This window comes from Sardina pilchardus, chromosome 11 (assembly GCF_963854185.1).
Source record: "Sardina pilchardus chromosome 11, fSarPil1.1, whole genome shotgun sequence".
Classification (NCBI taxonomy): domain Eukaryota; kingdom Metazoa; phylum Chordata; class Actinopteri; order Clupeiformes; family Clupeidae; genus Sardina; species Sardina pilchardus.
Window position 1 is genome coordinate 3,145,226 of NC_085004.1, and position 17,646 is coordinate 3,162,871.

The following is a 17,646-nucleotide window of genomic DNA, read 5'->3' on the forward strand; positions in this document are numbered from 1 at the left end:
CAATTATTCACTGTAGTACAATAGCATCTAAGTGCATGCCATATCAAAACTACTTGGACGGTTTAATGAATCTAAGACTGTTACATTGCCAATCCATTTATTGCATAATATAATAGCATGATGTTAATTTAATGCCTTGCTCTTTGTGTTTAAATGTTAATATTACATTATAAATGAAATGATTCAACTCTAAAATTCAGAGCATTCCATTTCTTATTATTTTATGAGCATATAAACCCACCGTTATTGATATTTTCCAACCTTGCATCAACCATACTGTACGTGGCTAACCTACAAATACTCAGCCATCCACTCTAACCTATTCACCTAATCCTCACTAAGACATCACAATAAAGACCTGCGTTGTTCTGCTTTCCCTTATCAATAGAGTATGATTACAGAACACATCCATTTTACCAGCTAAACTAAATCTAATCTAACTTCCCCATAGAGGAAGATGTGCCTAATTAACCACTAATAAAAACAATGCAATAGCTAGTTACCATGATCTATAACTCATAACAGCAGAAAACTCATAATGTAATATGTTCCCAATACCGTAATACAATGTTGACTTTGGAATCCAATGACGCCATAATTTCCCAATATTGTTATACCTTGGTCAGTGTTTTGGTACCATGCCACCAATGGTTGGAGCCAATTGGTGAGCTATGTATGATGTATCCACCCACTGTTGGAGGACAATCAGGGGAGTTGCTACCTTTCTTTTTCTTCTTCTTCATCTTCTGTCTTCTGCCATTACATTATATGGCAGGCTCCTGCTGTGATGCATGATAAATAGTCCTGAAATTTGACCCAAATACCGGAGAAGGGCTCCATCTTTTCACCAAGTATCATGCCTACACCTTCAGTGCTCCAGAATCACCATTTTGGATTTCAGTGTAAGGTTTCAAATTTTAGAGGCAGACAAGACCAAGCAGAGATGAGAGGGCCAAGCAGCCCAGGAGGGCATAGTTGCTATGGAAATGTGGAGCCACTAAGCACTAAGATCTAAGTTTTATGCTAAATGACTGAATATTAGCCTATCATTACCTGTTTGGCCGTTTGGCCCAAGTGGGTCTGGCAGCAATTACATTAGCTTTGTTCCAATTTATTTAAACACCTTCTGAAATATGATCTCACCTTCTGCCACAGATTTTTAAAATCTAAAATCCCTCTGTGCGGATTGGCTTTATAATTGGTAGTCAAGACTGTGATATTGTAGGCCAAAATCTGTGGCATGTGAAAAACTTCAAATCAATATTCCGTGTCAAGGCATAGATATGACACTTGATGACAGGAATCGTGGTAATGTCCCCAGTAGGTGTGCTAAATTAAAGCTTTTTTACTATGCTGTTTCATAGGCTGCTACATATTGCTATGGCAGAATAGTAAATTAGATTCAAAATAAGATAAAAGTATAAGAAAAGGAAGAAACACAATGGGCTCCTACAGCCCCCAATAATAAACATTGCTGCACAATGGCCCTAACTGCTTTGCTGCTTTGTGCGCAATAAGTAAAGGTAGAAATAATATGCACCTATTTGTCTGCTTGGTTACCAGTAACTGGGGCAACATTGACAAAGTTATTACAATATTAGAAAAATTATTACATTATTGGGTTCTGAAAGGTAAGGCGAAACACAATAATCTAATCTAATAACCTCCCATTAATGTCATGAAGGTATTTTCTTACATTTTTAGGATGTTAATACATTATTGAGAAATTACTAAATGTTTGATGGTGTTATGAGGAGGATATTTCTATTAAATTATTCAGTTATTACATTTCTGGAAATGATACATTATTGGGTTCTACATGCAACTTTACTATATTTTCGCAACTGAAATAAGCAATTTGACCTTTCGCCAGCGTTTGATTGACAGACAATCTGACCAATCAGAACGCTTCTACTACCGAGCTCATGGATGTCCGACGTTCAAAGGCTTGAGGTAAGGTAACTACAGCTGAAGTTCAGGGCATCTGGAACTTTTCTCAGATTATTTTACAGTTCCTTTCTCCAACAAATGCTGTGAACAATGTTACTGTATCTGTATGTTTTGCCTTGCAGTTGAGAAGGGGAATTTAAACAAGCTGCTTGATGTTTCTGAATAACTAATTGAAGCTCATCTGCGATGCCTGCAATGGCTGCTATGAGCTTTACAGATAAATAGCCTATTTCATGTAGTTTGATGGTGAATGCATAACACTATTCATTAATAATTCACACAAGTAATGGAAGAAGAGAGACAGCTAAATGTTTTATCATACTTGAGCACATACATCCCTCATGGCCTGCTATTGATTTTTTTTAACACTCCTTTAACTATTCGATCTGATCATTCCACCTCTTACAGTATGTCCTGCATTTCAAATGGGATCTGACATTTTCCAAGATCATATATTACTTTGGTCAATAGTGGCATGAAGCAAAAAAACTTTAGACAAAACTATTTGTTTAAGGAATCTCTCCAAAAGTGTTAGATTCCTGCACACTGTTACTTTCGCTTCCTGCACAAAGCTCTGAGTTCATCATTAAAACACAAAGAGCTGCAACCCAATAACTGTGGCATGAAAGGTTGCACAAGTGCACAAGAACAAGAACGCATGAACAAGTTTGTTCTGCATTCCATCTGAAGAGAGGTTTCACTTGCCAGGTAGAATGGAAAGAGTTTCTGAGCTGGTTATGGGAGGATGTCTTTCCTCCCTCTCACCAATGGAGCTTTGGGGATTTTCTGCCTACAGTAGAAACTTTCCACTGAGGTATACAACGAAGCAGAGGCACACCAAGATACCAAGATACAGCAAAACTGCTCCTGTATCAATGAAAGCGTAGGACTAAGAGCAACAAATAAAAGCAGGGATGTCATATTTGGGCAGGCTTCAGAACAGAAACAATTCAAAAGCATCCGCCTGTCTTAGATGCACATTCACCAAAGGATTCCATTTCAAGTAACAAACTAACACAATTCTCATTTCAATATAACCATGTCCACCTAAGTTCACCTTGTCTGATTGTGGGTACCAGTTGGTGGTTCTAGCCATTATTTGATTCACTGGATTCCATCAAGCAAGAATGAAACGGACTGAGGTAAGCCACGACATCAGAGAGATAATGAGGCTTCACTTGTGTGGTCTGCTCTCGTTTCTGTCTTCAAAGGTTGCAAAACAACAACTGGGGGTAGACAACAACACGAGGGCAGCTCGAACCGGAAAAAAAAAACTGCTACAATGCAACACCAGTCACTGCATGATAAGCCCAAACTTCAGAGAATGTTTCACCGACACAACGCATACTGTAGTGACACAGTGCTTAGGGAGTCTGAACATACTGTAGCACATGAAAGAACAGGGCTAAAGAGAGTAACCCCATTAAAATGTAGCTACCTTATTAGACCAATCAGTTTAAAACAGTCAAGGCGTCCTCCTCGTTAGGATACACACCGCAAGCTGCATTCCTAAACTGGTATCTGTTGTCTCATTATTAATCCAGGTCTTACAGGCAATCATGCTTACCAAAAGGACTAATCACATTAATGTTGCCTTTGAACTTCAAACAGCAGGGGGCCTGTGTGTGTGAGCATTTGTGAACTGGTTTATGCGATTGTGTGTGCCATTAGGAAATCCCACCTGGAAGTGTCTGACGAAAAGGGCCGCCACCACAAAGCTGAGGGCCAGGGAGCCGAGGATCATAGAGTTGCAGAACTGCAGCAGCCACACCGACAGCAGGCTCATCGCCTGCACCAGGTACAGAGAGGTCACCTACACACACACACACACACACACAGACACACAGACACACAGACACACACACACACACACACACACACACACACACTTTCAGATCAGATGCTATAACATAACAACTGAAAAATAAAATACCCTGTTTTAATCATGTAATATTAATATTACAACACTGTCAAATGATGTAATTCAAATGATAAAAAACAACCTGAATCGAAGATAGAATATGAAAATGTATGACAAATGAAGACATAAACTGATTTCAGATCTTGACACATTCAAGAAAACATTGTCTTATTGTCAGCTTAATGTCAAATTGTTCAATTATTTATCTGTGCTATCTCCTACACTGACGTCAATTAATGTAGCAACAACTTAGTATGAAAAAATGACATTTGATTAAGACTGATGCGGTAAATATGCAAACCCTTTTGAAATCCACTTTCATCCTAGTCAAGATCCCTCCAGTCAAACTGCCTGCGTCTGATTTCAATGTGTCTAATCTTGCTATTAATCATGTCTGATCTCACTGGTAATAAATAGGGAACTGTGCTGGGCCTCAGCAGACTGCTAACAAGAGTGCATATTTGATCACGACTCCAGATCAATTGGCAAGCGCAATTCTCAAACCAATGAAGAGAGGAGGCACTCAGCCACTGAGAACACTGTGTTCCTAGTTGTGAGGGGAATGCTATTAGATGGTGATACTCTGCTCAAAACCTTGCTTTTATTGCGCAGTGAGTTTCTGAACAACAGAGGGGTTGGCATTGTTACTGCAAAGACATTAAAGTTCCAGAATTAAAAAAAAGTTCTTTCACAAAAGAACTCAAAAGAAGCACATCTTGTATCAGGGTCTAAAGCCCATGCCAAGGCCGTTTTATATTTCTATAATCATTCACAGACACTGGGTGCAGTTCCTATTCAACCTTATCCAACCCTTTTGCACTTACTGTAGAAGAACCAAACTAACAGTCTAATAACTTCTTTTTGCGGTGTTCTGGCCGTGGACTGGTTGAGCCCCTGTGACGGACGCAGAGCAGATCGTCCAGACACACACACACACGGGCAGGCCGAGGGATGGCTCACCTGCTCAGGGCTGAGGAAGTCCAGGGCGTCCATAGTGAAGAAGATGAGGGCCTGGACGAAGAGGATGAACTGGTTGAACTGCCAGGTGAGGCAGAAACAGAAGGTGGAAACAAAGACCAGCCAGAGCACCACCCTCTGCATACACACACACACACACACGCACACAGAGAGAGAGATACAAGCACAGAGTTACAAACTGACAGACCTGACAATAAAGATCACCATCTGTGTGAAAGACAAATATCTTACAAACCCCTGGCAACAAAGACTGCTCTCTGTGTAAGTAATGAGAGGCAGAACTGACATTTGCATGGAAGTCATCCATGCAGTTTCTTTAACAAGCTCAACTCTAAACAGTTCTCTCTTCTCTGTGTGGAAAAGAAGCTCACACAGGGCAATGAGTTGAAGATAAGACGCCCGTTTGTGACCAATGGCGCTCGCTCGCCAGGTGGGATTCACCTCCCGTTTACCTGGTGAACAGGCTTCAGCTGAGGCCGCAAATAGCAAGTGATGGCCGCCACCTGCAGAGCGAAAAATGGCAATGACCAGTTCTCCCTGAGCGAGATGGTGAATTCCACGCGTGTGGTGTCCACTCTGAAAAGCACAGGAAAACAACCTCAGTTCAACAAGTGTGCACTTCAGCACTTATCGTTTCTACAGCACAGTTTGCTACAGTTTGCTCAAGTGGGCTCAGGCTCTGGGCTCTGGCAAGCGCCTTGAGTCATGAGTCATTACCATTCAAAATAAATTGAAAATGAATTGGATTCAAGTGGTCTTGTGTTACGTGTGAGGACTTTGCAATCCATCTGATGTGAGCTGGTGGTGTGGCTACAGGGAGACTGACCTGTTGAGGATGTACCAGTGGTGGTGTGGCTACAGGGAGACTGACCTGTTGAGGATGTACCAGTGGTGGTGTGGCTACAGGGAGACTGACCTGTTGAGGATGTACCAGTGGTGGTGTGGCTACAGGGAGACTGACCTGTTGAGGATGTACCAGTGGGGGTGTGGCTACAGGGAGACTGACCTGTTGAGGATGTACCAGTGCCGGTGTGGCTATGGAGAGACTGACCTGTTGAGGATGTACCAGTGCCGGTGTGGCTATGGAGAGTCTGACCTGTTGAGGATGTACCAGTGCCGGTGTGGCTATGGAGAGACTGACCTGTTGAGGATGTACCAGTGGGGGTGTGGCTATGGAGAGACTGACCTGTTGAGGATGTACCAGTGGTGGTGTGGCTATGGAGAGACTGACCTGTTGAGGATGTACCAGACCCCTGTCAGGACCCCCGCCAGCCAGGAGCCGCTGAGCAGCCAGCTGGTGATGTAGAGGGCGATGACGTACACGGCTTGGAGAGAGAACACCGTGTAGATGTAGAAATACACGGGCTCCAGGTACGTCTGCAGAAAAGACAACAGTATACATGCGGGCGCTCAAAGACATCAGTATACATGCGGTCGCTCAAAGACAACAGTATACATGCAGTCGCTCAAAGAGACCTTTCCCACAGGTGCTCAAAGTTATGTGTACTGTACATGTACTTGTGCTAAAAGTGACATATGCATACTTGTGCTCAAAGAGATATACATATACATACACTATATTGCCAAAAGTATTCCCTCACCTGCCTTGACTCACATATGAACTTCAGTCTCATCCTATCCTTATTAGGATGTCGGTCCACTCTTTGCAGCTACTGTATCCACCTCTTTCCTTAACCCGGAAATATGTATCGTTGCGATGGTTACGATACTGTTTTCAACTTCCGTTCATTCTGTTAACATGTGCGTTCTCCATAGCTAACTAGATTATGCCTCAACTTAGATTTCTTTCGAAATGTTGACAATTCTGCCCTCAGCATGTATATACTACATCATATATAACCGATATAAAATAGAAAAGTTAACTTTTATATGCGTTATGATATGTTAAGCACCGTAAACCGTCACGTTAAAACAGATACAATGCAGCTTCGCCGGAAATAGAAAACCGTCTCGGTGTCATGGCGACCCCCATTGTTGGGCTGCGGAATATCGTGGATAACAGCTTCAACTCTTTTGGGAAAACTTTCCACAAGGTTTAGGAGTGTGTTTATGGGATTTTTTGACCATTCTTTCAGAAGCTATCAGAAGACCATTCTTTCAGATTTGTGAGGTCACACACTGATGCTGGATGAGGAGACTGGCTCTCAGCAACCACTCTAATTCATCTCAAAGGTGTTCTATTGGATTTAGGTCAGGACTCAGGACTGTGCAGGCCAGTCAAGTTCATCCACACCAAACTCTGTCCTCCATGCCTTTATGGACCTTGCTTTGTGCACTGGTGCACAGTCATAAACACACTCCCAAACCTTGTGAAGAGTCCTTCCAGAAGAGCTGAAGCTGTTACAGCTGCAAAGGGTGGACCGACATCATAATAAACCCTATAGTTAAAGGATGGGATGTGACTGAAGTTCATATTATGTGAGTCAAGGCAGGTGGGCGAATACTTTTGGCAATATAGCGTACTTGTGCTCAATGTGATATATACATATATTCCGCAACCACAAACCCAACCAAGACTCTAAATAGAACTCCTGCCCCGGCCCCTGAGTGCTCTTTTGCGGCTGATCATTTAGTCTCTGGCTTTGCTAATAACATATTCTTTTCATGGCTTTCCACTTAGCCTTCCGCTGCCCCTGTTCATGGTGCTCTGTGCTCTGATTGAACAGCTCTCAGTACCTGAATGGGCAGGACTCTGTAGAGGATGCCCAGGAAGACTTCCTGGTAGATGTTCATGCGCTGCAAGAGGTTAATGGTTCTCTTGGATTCTGTCATGTTGTCATTGATGAGCTCGACGAGGCCTAGCAACAGTGAGAGAAAGCGAGACAGGAGCATTTTGTTTCCTTCCTTTTCAGTTGAACTGACACGCACACACACAATCAAATACACAAACACACACACACAAAATGCTGGATTCATCCCTTTGGAAGTTGGTTATAGCTGACAAGTGAAGCCCAAACAACACTGAGGCATAAACGTTGAATTCTACCCCAAGGCTAAGAGGTATCAAGAGAAAGGCTTCACACACGCACTGTGACTGCAGCCATTAAGCTACTGATCAGCATGGGCCTAATTGCAGTGCTTCCTGTTGAAAAGTACAGCAGAGAGCATTTAAAATAGCACTATTAGAGGACTCATTTCACCCAAGGCAACTTAACAGAACCATCACTTTTTATCTTCCTTCATTTCGTGTCCCTTTCCTTAGCTTTACTCCTTTGGTTAACAGTCCTTTAATGGCGCTCTGATCACACAAGGTAAGAGGCCACTAGATACCGTTGTATGGCCTAATGTCCTGCTATTCTGGTTGTTCACTTCCACAGCTACATGCACTTTCAGCTCTCCAGCATGAGAAAGGACATGGTTAATTTACAGCCAAGGGCGCTGTTTAAAGGATAGGCAGCTTGCAGGCTTTCAAGTGTTACGATGCTCAGAGGACAACAGCAGTCCACTCAATCCTCCCATGACAGGCGGCCAAGGTTGAGCCTGCGTCTGTTAGCAAGTGTGGCTGGATCAAGAGCCCTACCTTGCTGAATGGTGGGGGCCTTCAACATCTGTTTGTAGTAGGAGTAGTACAGGCCACATTCAGTCCGAAAAGAGATTTCACGCTCGACCTCCTAGCAGTCAAGAAGGCAAGACGAAGAGAATGAAATGCACCGGGGGAAACGATATACAGCAAATATGCCCTCTCTCGACACAAACAAAAAGACCACATACAAAACAAACAGACTTTTCAGATGAAAGCATTCTTCAGTGCCAGTAAAGCACCATATTTTTGTCTATTTGAGATATATTGAGCTGTTAATGCAACAATATTACTTTCCAGAAAGATAAGAGTTATGAGTATAAACAATTGAACTTTTTACACTGCTGAAAGGAAATAAAGCTTGGGGAAATAAAGCGAGGGGGAACAGCAATTGACACAAGCACTTTTCATCAATATAAAATATATCTTTAAACATAGTCACAGTCCTTAATCCTTATGCTTGTGAAATCAATATGGGAGGCAATATCTTCACAGACAAGTAACATCACAGACTTTTTAAAAGATTAAACATTCATCCAATGTGAGAATTGGCTGATAGCAGTTCCTCAGCATAACTGGCCCCAGGTTCATGCTACTCACCTCCAGGTGGGAGAACCAAAGGAGGTTCTCGTGTATTGAGTTCACCGCCCACGCATGGAAGATCCCTAATGCCCCTGCCAATGACAACCCAGTTGCCATGGCAACACCATGCCAGTACAAAGCCAGAACTCCAGACTGCTGAGAGTTCCGGTAATGCCCGCATTCTTCCTTCTCAGTCTCCCATGTGGACCGTTTTGTCTCGGCCTTTCCCATGGACGCACCATCACGGCTAATCCCGCTGTGCCTCTCCAGCTTTCTCTCCCCTCTCCTGCGGGCCTCCATGTCAAATTTCCACCAGCCCTCCTTCCTCTCCCTGTTCCCTTCTTATCTAACTGGCTAGAAGCGCTGGTGCCGCGGCACTTTCCATGCTACCACGTCACACTGCCTCTCCGCTTGTGAAGTAATCGGTGGCTGGGGAGACCAAGTAGCCTTTGCCTTATTCCTGTGCTCTTCCACTCTGCCTTCCAAACAATGCCTCCACATCTCATTAGGAGAAAATATGGGTCCAGACCACGAAAAAAGGCCTTCGGAGGACACAATGTCCAGAGCTCCGTCTAGTGAGCAATGAGAACAGAATGCGCTCGCACAGACCAGTCGACGGAAATCTCTGCGAAACGCGGGAGGATCAGCCCACAAACTGTTGACCTCTTAGTACATTTGTTAAAAAGAAAAGAATAGCAACAGGACGGGGGTAGAACAGGACTTGGAACATCATTTGGAAAAAAAGGGTAATAGCATTTGTCAGAGCGCTTATATTCTCTGAGCCTGAAGAGGGTGCCGGACTTAAATAAACCCCGCGAGGTGCTATAACTGTCATGGACATGACCTCACACATGATGAATTTAAGAGGCTGTGCAGCAGCTGTCTCCCACCACACAATGGCTCCCCAAAGGAGACACCTAAAGGAGACCATTTCAACTTCAAATGCTGGCGGGGAACTGTCTCACGAAACTGGGGAAACATAAAAGCAATATCTGGCCATAATATGCAGACATGAGGAAAAAATATATGCGTAGGAAAATCCATGTGGATTCACTCTTTCGAATCCAAGTTCATTTTTTAGAGTCTCTCTGCAAACAACGCCGGCAAAACTTGGTTTCCCCACCACTAAGGTCTGCAGTCACATTGGATTAGACACAACAACCAGTCACCAGTGAGTCACCCAGGCCGCTCAAAGGAAGGGGAAATGAATTTTACAGTGTGTGCAACTTTTTCAGAAAGCGACAGATAATGCTCCCCTTTCCCACAACCCCTGAATAAATCCAGGAGCTCTTGCTGCCCAGGAGAAACAGCAAAAAAAAAAAAAAATGAAACAGGAAAGCGAAGCTCTGGCAATATTATATCTACAAGCACTATTTAATTGCCTAATGTTCTGCCTGTAAACAGAGAGAGCCTCAAAAGGCATAGAGTGAATCAGAGAGGGAACAGAATATACAAAAGGCCATCTCTTATGCGTCGTGCATCCTTTGTTTTGCTAGAAACCATGTACCATGAACCTGAGTCCAATTTAAAATGTACTCTTTGAAGGCTGACAGCAAAGCGTAGCATGTACTGTATGCACCCCCTCTAAATCACCAGACACATACACTCGGACACCACAGGAGGCCCCGCAGGTAGACGCACAGCTGGAAAAATACATACAACTAGAGATCCTGCCGGGAAGCTTAAATGAGAACTGGCTGCCCGTCCAGAACAGTGTTCCCGAGCTCCCTGTTCACTGGGCTGGGGGAGGGAGGTGAGCCAGCGCTGTAAAGTGACCCATATTCATAATGAATGAGCGCATCTGCGGGCTCTGTCAACAGCGGGAGCACGGCGGAGGGGAGACGAGGGAGAAGGAGAACCTGGACAACGGTAAAAGGGGGGAGAGAGAATCTAAGAGCACGAGCAGAGCAAACTAACGGGTCAGATGCCTTACACTATTAGTTTTGCTATCACCCACTCAGCGTTGTGCTCCCACTGAACAGCAAAGGCATACTGCTTTATCCTGCTGTGGTGTTCTCGCTGTGTGTTTGACATTGGACGGGGGAAGGCCTGAACTCTTTTCAAACGTAGTGAGCTAACAGTACGGTCAACATATGTCAGGCATGTTCCTCTGCCACACTTAGCACTTGTAAATCATGGGGTGCAAAGAGTGGGCGGAATGGCTGAAGACCAGTTCCCTCTCCCAAACTCTAGGAATAGTGTTAAATCAAACATGACACTATTTCAAGCTCCGTATTTTTTTTAGTAAATTACAGAGGAGGAACTTTCTTTGTTATTTTGTGCTGCACATTGCTCACAGAACGAGTTTGATCTCGCAAAGCATATGGAAAGGGAATCCAATAGATGTGGCAGAGAATTTACATTTAAATGAAGTCCAACACATATGAAACAGCACACCATGCCAGCAGAATCATGCTTCCTACTATCCTGAAGGAGGTTTCGTTCAGAATACTGACTGAATTGTCATTTTTACGTGCGGTCAATACACACACACTCCTATGGATACTAACAATGAGAAGACCAGTGAGAAGAACCATTCTATAAATGGCATGTGGAATAGGCTCTGATTGGATTATTTAGGACAACCCAGGAAATCTTCAGGCCTGTACATCATTTAAACCAATGCAGATGGCTAGTCCCATGCTTACCTTAATGTTGGAAAACCACAGGTCATTTTCGTGCAACGTCGCCACATAGATACAACAGGCAAGGCCAAGGCACACCCCAACAAGGGCCCCAAATGTGCCACAAAGTATTGTCCAGCCTGTCCAAACATCTGCAACAAAAACACACATATATTCAACATGAATAATGTGTCCAACTGAAGCTTCACATTCAAAGATTTCTGGAAATGGTCCATACTAGCAATGAATATCAGATGTCAAGACCTGTCAAAATGTCAAAAGTGTCAAACATGTAAGTTATTTGGCATGATGTTGTTGGAAATACATTTGCATGACATTGCTCTTGTAGCCAACAGACATCCTGATGAAAGGAATCCCACAATCTAATCACAGGCAAGTGTAATTCAATCAACAATCAACAACCAAGCCCATTTAACATTAGGCCTACACAGCATGATGCAGGATACCACAACAACACAGTTAGCTTGCAGCAGTCGTAAATACGCTAATTTCTGTACCCAGGATCTGTAAAGGCCTTCATGGCACTACTCACACTGGCAGTAGACAGAGAGCCCAACTAAATAACCAAAGCAAAAAACAACAACAACACCAACAACAAAAATCACCAACAGAGCGACTTAAGTGCCCAAAAAAACATCCCCATTAGCCTATGTGAGCATGTACTGTAACCGGGGTTATCAAGCAGGAAACTTAAACCTTAATAAATCTGTGTTTTGCTGAATTAGGCCAACGGAACCTCCAGAAGGCTCAACAATGGTGTCTGGCATCCCTGACCCCCCCACCCCCCATACACTCATGATAGGTTCTTTACCAACAAATACCGTCAAATTATATTTAGGGGAGAGATGCGATTATTGTTGTGTTGTTGAGAAGGATATCGGCATCTGAATGCACAAACTGGAAACAATAACAGTGGCAGATGAAATCTAACAGAAATAGAAATGTAGTTAGTATGCACTCTTTTCCTCTGTGTGCCCTCTCTGAACAGGAGTGAGGATTGGATTCCCATTTGAGAACAATACTGTGCAAAACAGAATAAAATGTGTGGTATGGTGGGGTTCAGATGTTAAGGTTTGATTGTGGAGATGACCTGACCTGGGCTGGTCCTATGAGGAGGTACTGCAGATGAATCTGGATTCAGGTGCTGAATGTCAGGGCCCGATTCCTTCCCTTTGCTGCCCTTCCTCTGCCTTAGGGCAGTCATGCTGGACTCACACACCAATCCTGCAAACATATGAATACATTAGCCTACTACAGCCACAATAGGACCTTGTACTTCATGACAGACGGTTCTTGTGCATATCTAGACTAGTTTTCTAGATCATTAGGAGAATTATTGAGCTTTGGCTTTGTGCTTCATGCAGCTAAAGGAGTATGCATGTAATAGCCTATGCATTACTGAATGATCACGATATGTGAATAGACTAAATGTTTAATGTGAGAAATCACAATGTAATTCGACAGATAATACACACGTTGCAATTTAGACATAGAGTTTTGATGAATGCAACTTTGTAGGCCTAGCTTACTCAATATTCCATTCCATCATTAAACAACATCAAAATGTCTACATCGAGCTCGCACATACAAGCACTGACTGACAATGGCATGTGGCTATAGTTTATCGTTCTCGCTTTAACATTAGATGCCTTAAAAGCTGTCAAATATGAGGTGCTGCCCAAAAGGATGAACGGGAAAAACAAGACAGCCAGCGCAAAGAAACAATGCGGTAAAGAAAAGACAAGACCCAAACAGAGCTTTCGAACCAACGTTATATCTTTTTCATTCATTGAAAGGCCTGTTTTGCAGCGGCGTTTCCTACTCACGCCGCTGAGGGGGATGTCAGCAAATCTCAGATCGCATCACTTGCTAATCTCGGTCTTCGGCGACGGACAGAAGCTGCGACGCACTGCGAGAATCGTCCAAGCATTCATATACTTTAACAGACAACGGGTAAAATGTTGGCTATATTTCTTCATTCATTTCGCTCCCTACCCTTTCAAACTGAACGTAGTTCCTTATCGGATGCCTTGAAGCCCCTCCCCTACTCTCCCACGAACAATCTTTAGGGGTGCTATGTGGTCCTGTCGAACGCAGTAGGTGCTCGCATCCAGCAATTCGGAGAATGAAAAAAAAAAGATGCTTAGGAAGAGAAAGCTTTGCGAAATGTCCAGACGTGCTCAGCGAATAACTGGCTGCCACATAGTATTGTAAACGTGCCACGTAATGATGTCGAAATGCTTGTCGACGCCGACGGTTCTCCAAATGTCAATATTATGCAGACGCATCGAGGACAGGATACTTTGTAGCATTTGAGTTGACCTAGCGGTTACTGTCTGCTGTCACATATAGCGGTTCCGGACTCCAACCTGTTACTGGAGCCAGGAGGAGGGGTGGGTAAATAAATAAGGTAACTCAGTACGGGACACCTATGTGCAACAGATAGGCTACTGACTCCACCAAATGGCTTAAACATATTGACACTCAGTGAAATAATAAAAAAAAAACTTATGAGAAATTGATGGTGGACTCATAAAGCATTGATAATGCCCCTCACCCCACAGCTATCAAATGTGTATGGCCTGACATGTTTACTCCTGTCATTGCCTACCGTTTCCATGGGGCTTCGATCCTGTTAGACTGTATCCAGTCAGTGCTCACTGAGGCCAAAATAAGCAAAGCAAAGCACAGTTCTCAGACACAGGCAGACAGAAAAATCACCAAGGCAGCTGACAAAAATGTGTTCGGTTTCTTCCCAGTGTACCACTGATTATTATGGTGGCAGAAGAAGGAGCACTGATTGTTGCAGCAGCAGCAGCAGCAGCAGCAGCAGCAGCAAGATCAGCAGCAGTGTTGGTAGCAAGAAAAACAGAAGTCCCACAAATCTCACGTTACTATCTCAGGAGGAACAAACCTCGAGTGGTTCAGCAGGCAAGTAAAATACGTTTTAGAAAATTTGAATTAGCAAGAAACAGACGACAGCATTGTAAAAATGAAGCTCCATTACTTATGTTGGGCCTGTATGTGCTATAAAGCTAATATTGGTAACCAATATACAATACAGAATATAGAATATAGGCTAATAGAGTTTTTTTTTTGTCACTGGGCAGCAGCTGTAGGCCTACAACTAAAATGTTCAGCATCTCTCCGCAGTGGCACAACGAACAAATCACAGTTCCACTATATAAAAAACAAAAAGGCACATACAGGAGCATTACTTACTTACATTACTAAGATCAATAAATAGGCCTAAAATAAAAAGGTGACAATGTTCAATAAGTCAGATATTCCACATTTGCATTGCAGAAAAGTGGCTATTGCACCATTCATTTTGTTGTTTGTTTAGTTCTTATATGACACAGACTGTACATGGATAAAACTGTTCATAAGACTGGAGGTGTAGGCTTACATGGACCTGTATAGTTTCCCAATGGTCAGCAGAGTGAAAAAGTGGTTGGCTGGGTAAAGGAAGAATCCTTTGATGTTTGTGGCCTGACACAGACATCAAGTCCTGTAAATAGTATTTTTTTTTTTTTTTTTCACAGTGTCAATATGTTTAAGCCGTCTGGTGGAGTCAGTAGCATATCTGTTGCATATACAGGGCATATGCCCTGTGCCATTTTAATTACGCTATAGTGCCTTCCTGTCAGCCACAGTGCAGCTAGCGCCATTTATTGATATTGGTATAGCCTATTCACTATTATCAGTACATTAATCTACAGTATTTTACCAAATACCTGGTTTTCTCTCACAGAATCAATCTTGGAGCCAGGACATTTGAAAGGTGAGAACATTACAATGGTTCCTCAGTTGACAATGTTGGCGTAACATGTCCATAATACACTCTGTCCCTCTCATTAACTCACTCTTTAAATGCGTGGATAACAGCAGATTAAGTAAAACATCATATTTTATACCATGTGCAAAAGAGATACAGCATGTCTACTCCCTTATGGCTCATGGTTACGTTATGTTATTGTTATGGAACTAACCTGGCAGACATTGATGAGGACATGTGCAAGGAACACACAGTGTGTCCCACAAAGCCAAAGGCAAAAGCCAAGTACAAAACCTCCCACCAGCTGATTAAAGAGAAGCTGGGAAGAATAAAGGCACAGATGGAGAAGACCTCTACAGACCACTTGCACCGATGCCCAGAGAGGTGAGACAGTCTGCTCACATTTCCCTCCTACAACTAAAGCAACATTACATCTCATCTGGGAATGTGGGTGAAGAGAGTAAACTGACGGGGCATTAAACATGCACCATGAACTTGCTCATGTTATCACAACTATGCTTGAAAGAGACAGTCACCCTGATTCAGTATGCAGCACACTTTGTGTTTGTTTCTCGGTTGCTTAGAAATGGTAAACTTGTGCTAGTGGCGAGGCCCCCCCCCTCACCTCCACAGCTCACACAGAGCCAGACAGTGAGACGTGCATATGCACAAACTCATAGACAAACTGCCATGAGGCATGCCTGAAATAGTTCCTGTTGTGTTCCTTTAAATCTGTTCGTGCTCCACTTGAAGCCACCCCCTGATATGAGGTACAAAAACAAGCTGTGTGAATGTGTTGCGCAGGAAGCCATATCATCCCTTTGTCTGGAGCAGCTTGAGCCCTTACAGAGACACACATGAGATCGACTATCTCATTGCCATGGTGAGAGACTAATTTTCCCTCACACAGTTTGAGCTTCCATTTCACCAAATCATCATAAGCCTCCATATATGATTTTACCACTTTATTATTGGACGGGATTGCTGTATAAATAATGGATAATATAGCCTAATACACATTTGGAATATAACAAAATGTGTATTCTCTTTTGCAGAGTTCATCAAATGATCTACAGGCTGAGCAGGGAGATGCCTCCCCAATGACTCAAAAGTCTTAGCACAGATGTGCTAGACACAAAGACATGCTGTCTCCATGGTCATGATGCAATACAAAGCTATGTCTCTCTAGATACAGACTTTCTATGATAGGGATGCTCACACACCTGTTAACAATCATCTTGAGACCATTTTATTTGAAGCGCAAGAATGAAAATGATGATTAAACACCAATATAAAAGGGTTCCTTCCTCATATCATATTAGATGTGTCGTTAAATAAAATTATAATGACGAAATAAACCAAAACCCAGACACTTGATCAATAACAGCTCTTGATTATCAAAGATCACACACATGAGAGAACAAACAACAACAGCTGATTGATGTATAATTCACCGTGTCCTTCTGGTAAATCCCAGTCATTCAAAGATTCAGCTACGTGTCTGACTGTCACTGCTGAAAATAAAATCCAAATCAGCTAGGGCACATCCTTTCATACTCAGAGGGGTCCTGTCATTGAACACCCGCTTGCATTCCTTTTAGATATTAGCTGCAACAAAGGAGGACAATCTCTGGGCATCCAGATATGGTAAGCAAAAAATATATATATATAAAAACAGAAAGAAATGGCAGCAGCTGACATGAAAGGGCTGAAGATTATCAAAGAGATTTAAGAAAATAAATTGGCAGGCCGCTCATTGGAGTGGAGGATTATGGGGGAAGAAAAGCGTAAATGTTTAATGCCTCCTCATTCCTCTCCTTCATGGAAGGCACTTGTTTGTCTGGGTTTACTTCTTGATCAGCACAAAGCAAAAAGTAGGTTGCTACCCTTCTGCTTGCATTTCGCCACTCGTGTCATCTGCTGCAGGAGACCAAGAAGACTTCAAGTGGAGAAGGCCATGGCCTATTAAAGCTAAGCCCTATCTGTCCCCAAAGACTCCAAAAGGAATTCTTAAGCTCAGGATATAAAATTCTTTGTATTTCTCTGCCTTTAACTTACTAGAGCACAACATAGGGTTTTCTCAAAAATAGGAAAAGATTGGGAATTAGCTGGTACACAAGCACAGAGGCCTAAAAGCCACTTGAACTAAGTGTGCTGCTTCTCTTTCTTAAGTGATTTTCTCTCTTTCTCTCTGCCCTGCTTCCCCTCACAGTGTCTCACTTGATCTCTTCTCTCAGGGGGCCTATAAAAA

General features: G+C 43.0%; 1 protein-coding gene across 3 annotated transcripts in view; it reads right to left on the reverse strand.

Annotated features, from left to right (window-relative positions):
- Window positions 1-13,883, reverse strand: part of dpy19l3 (dpy-19 like C-mannosyltransferase 3) — a 31,577-nt gene extending 17,694 nt beyond the window's left edge. The window contains exons 1-9 of one of the 3 annotated variants that reach the window (XM_062549417.1): window positions 13,613-13,883; window positions 12,713-12,841; window positions 11,621-11,748; window positions 8,391-8,481; window positions 7,547-7,668; window positions 6,081-6,226; window positions 5,302-5,425; window positions 4,832-4,966; window positions 3,632-3,763 (exon numbers count right to left, since the gene is read on the reverse strand). In XM_062549417.1, the coding sequence (XP_062405401.1) occupies window positions 3,632-3,763; window positions 4,832-4,966; window positions 5,302-5,425; window positions 6,081-6,226; window positions 7,547-7,668; window positions 8,391-8,481; window positions 11,621-11,748; window positions 12,713-12,821 (987 nt within the window). In that variant the 5' untranslated portion in view covers window positions 12,822-12,841; window positions 13,613-13,883. Of the gene's footprint in view, window positions 1-3,631; window positions 3,764-4,831; window positions 4,967-5,301; window positions 5,426-6,080; window positions 6,227-7,546; window positions 7,669-8,390; window positions 8,482-8,990; window positions 9,415-11,620; window positions 11,749-12,712; window positions 12,842-13,443 lie in introns of those variants that run through there. The other 2 variants (XM_062549416.1, XM_062549415.1) reach the window with 2 other exon arrangements.
- Window positions 13,884-17,646: the final 3,763 nt, after the last annotated feature.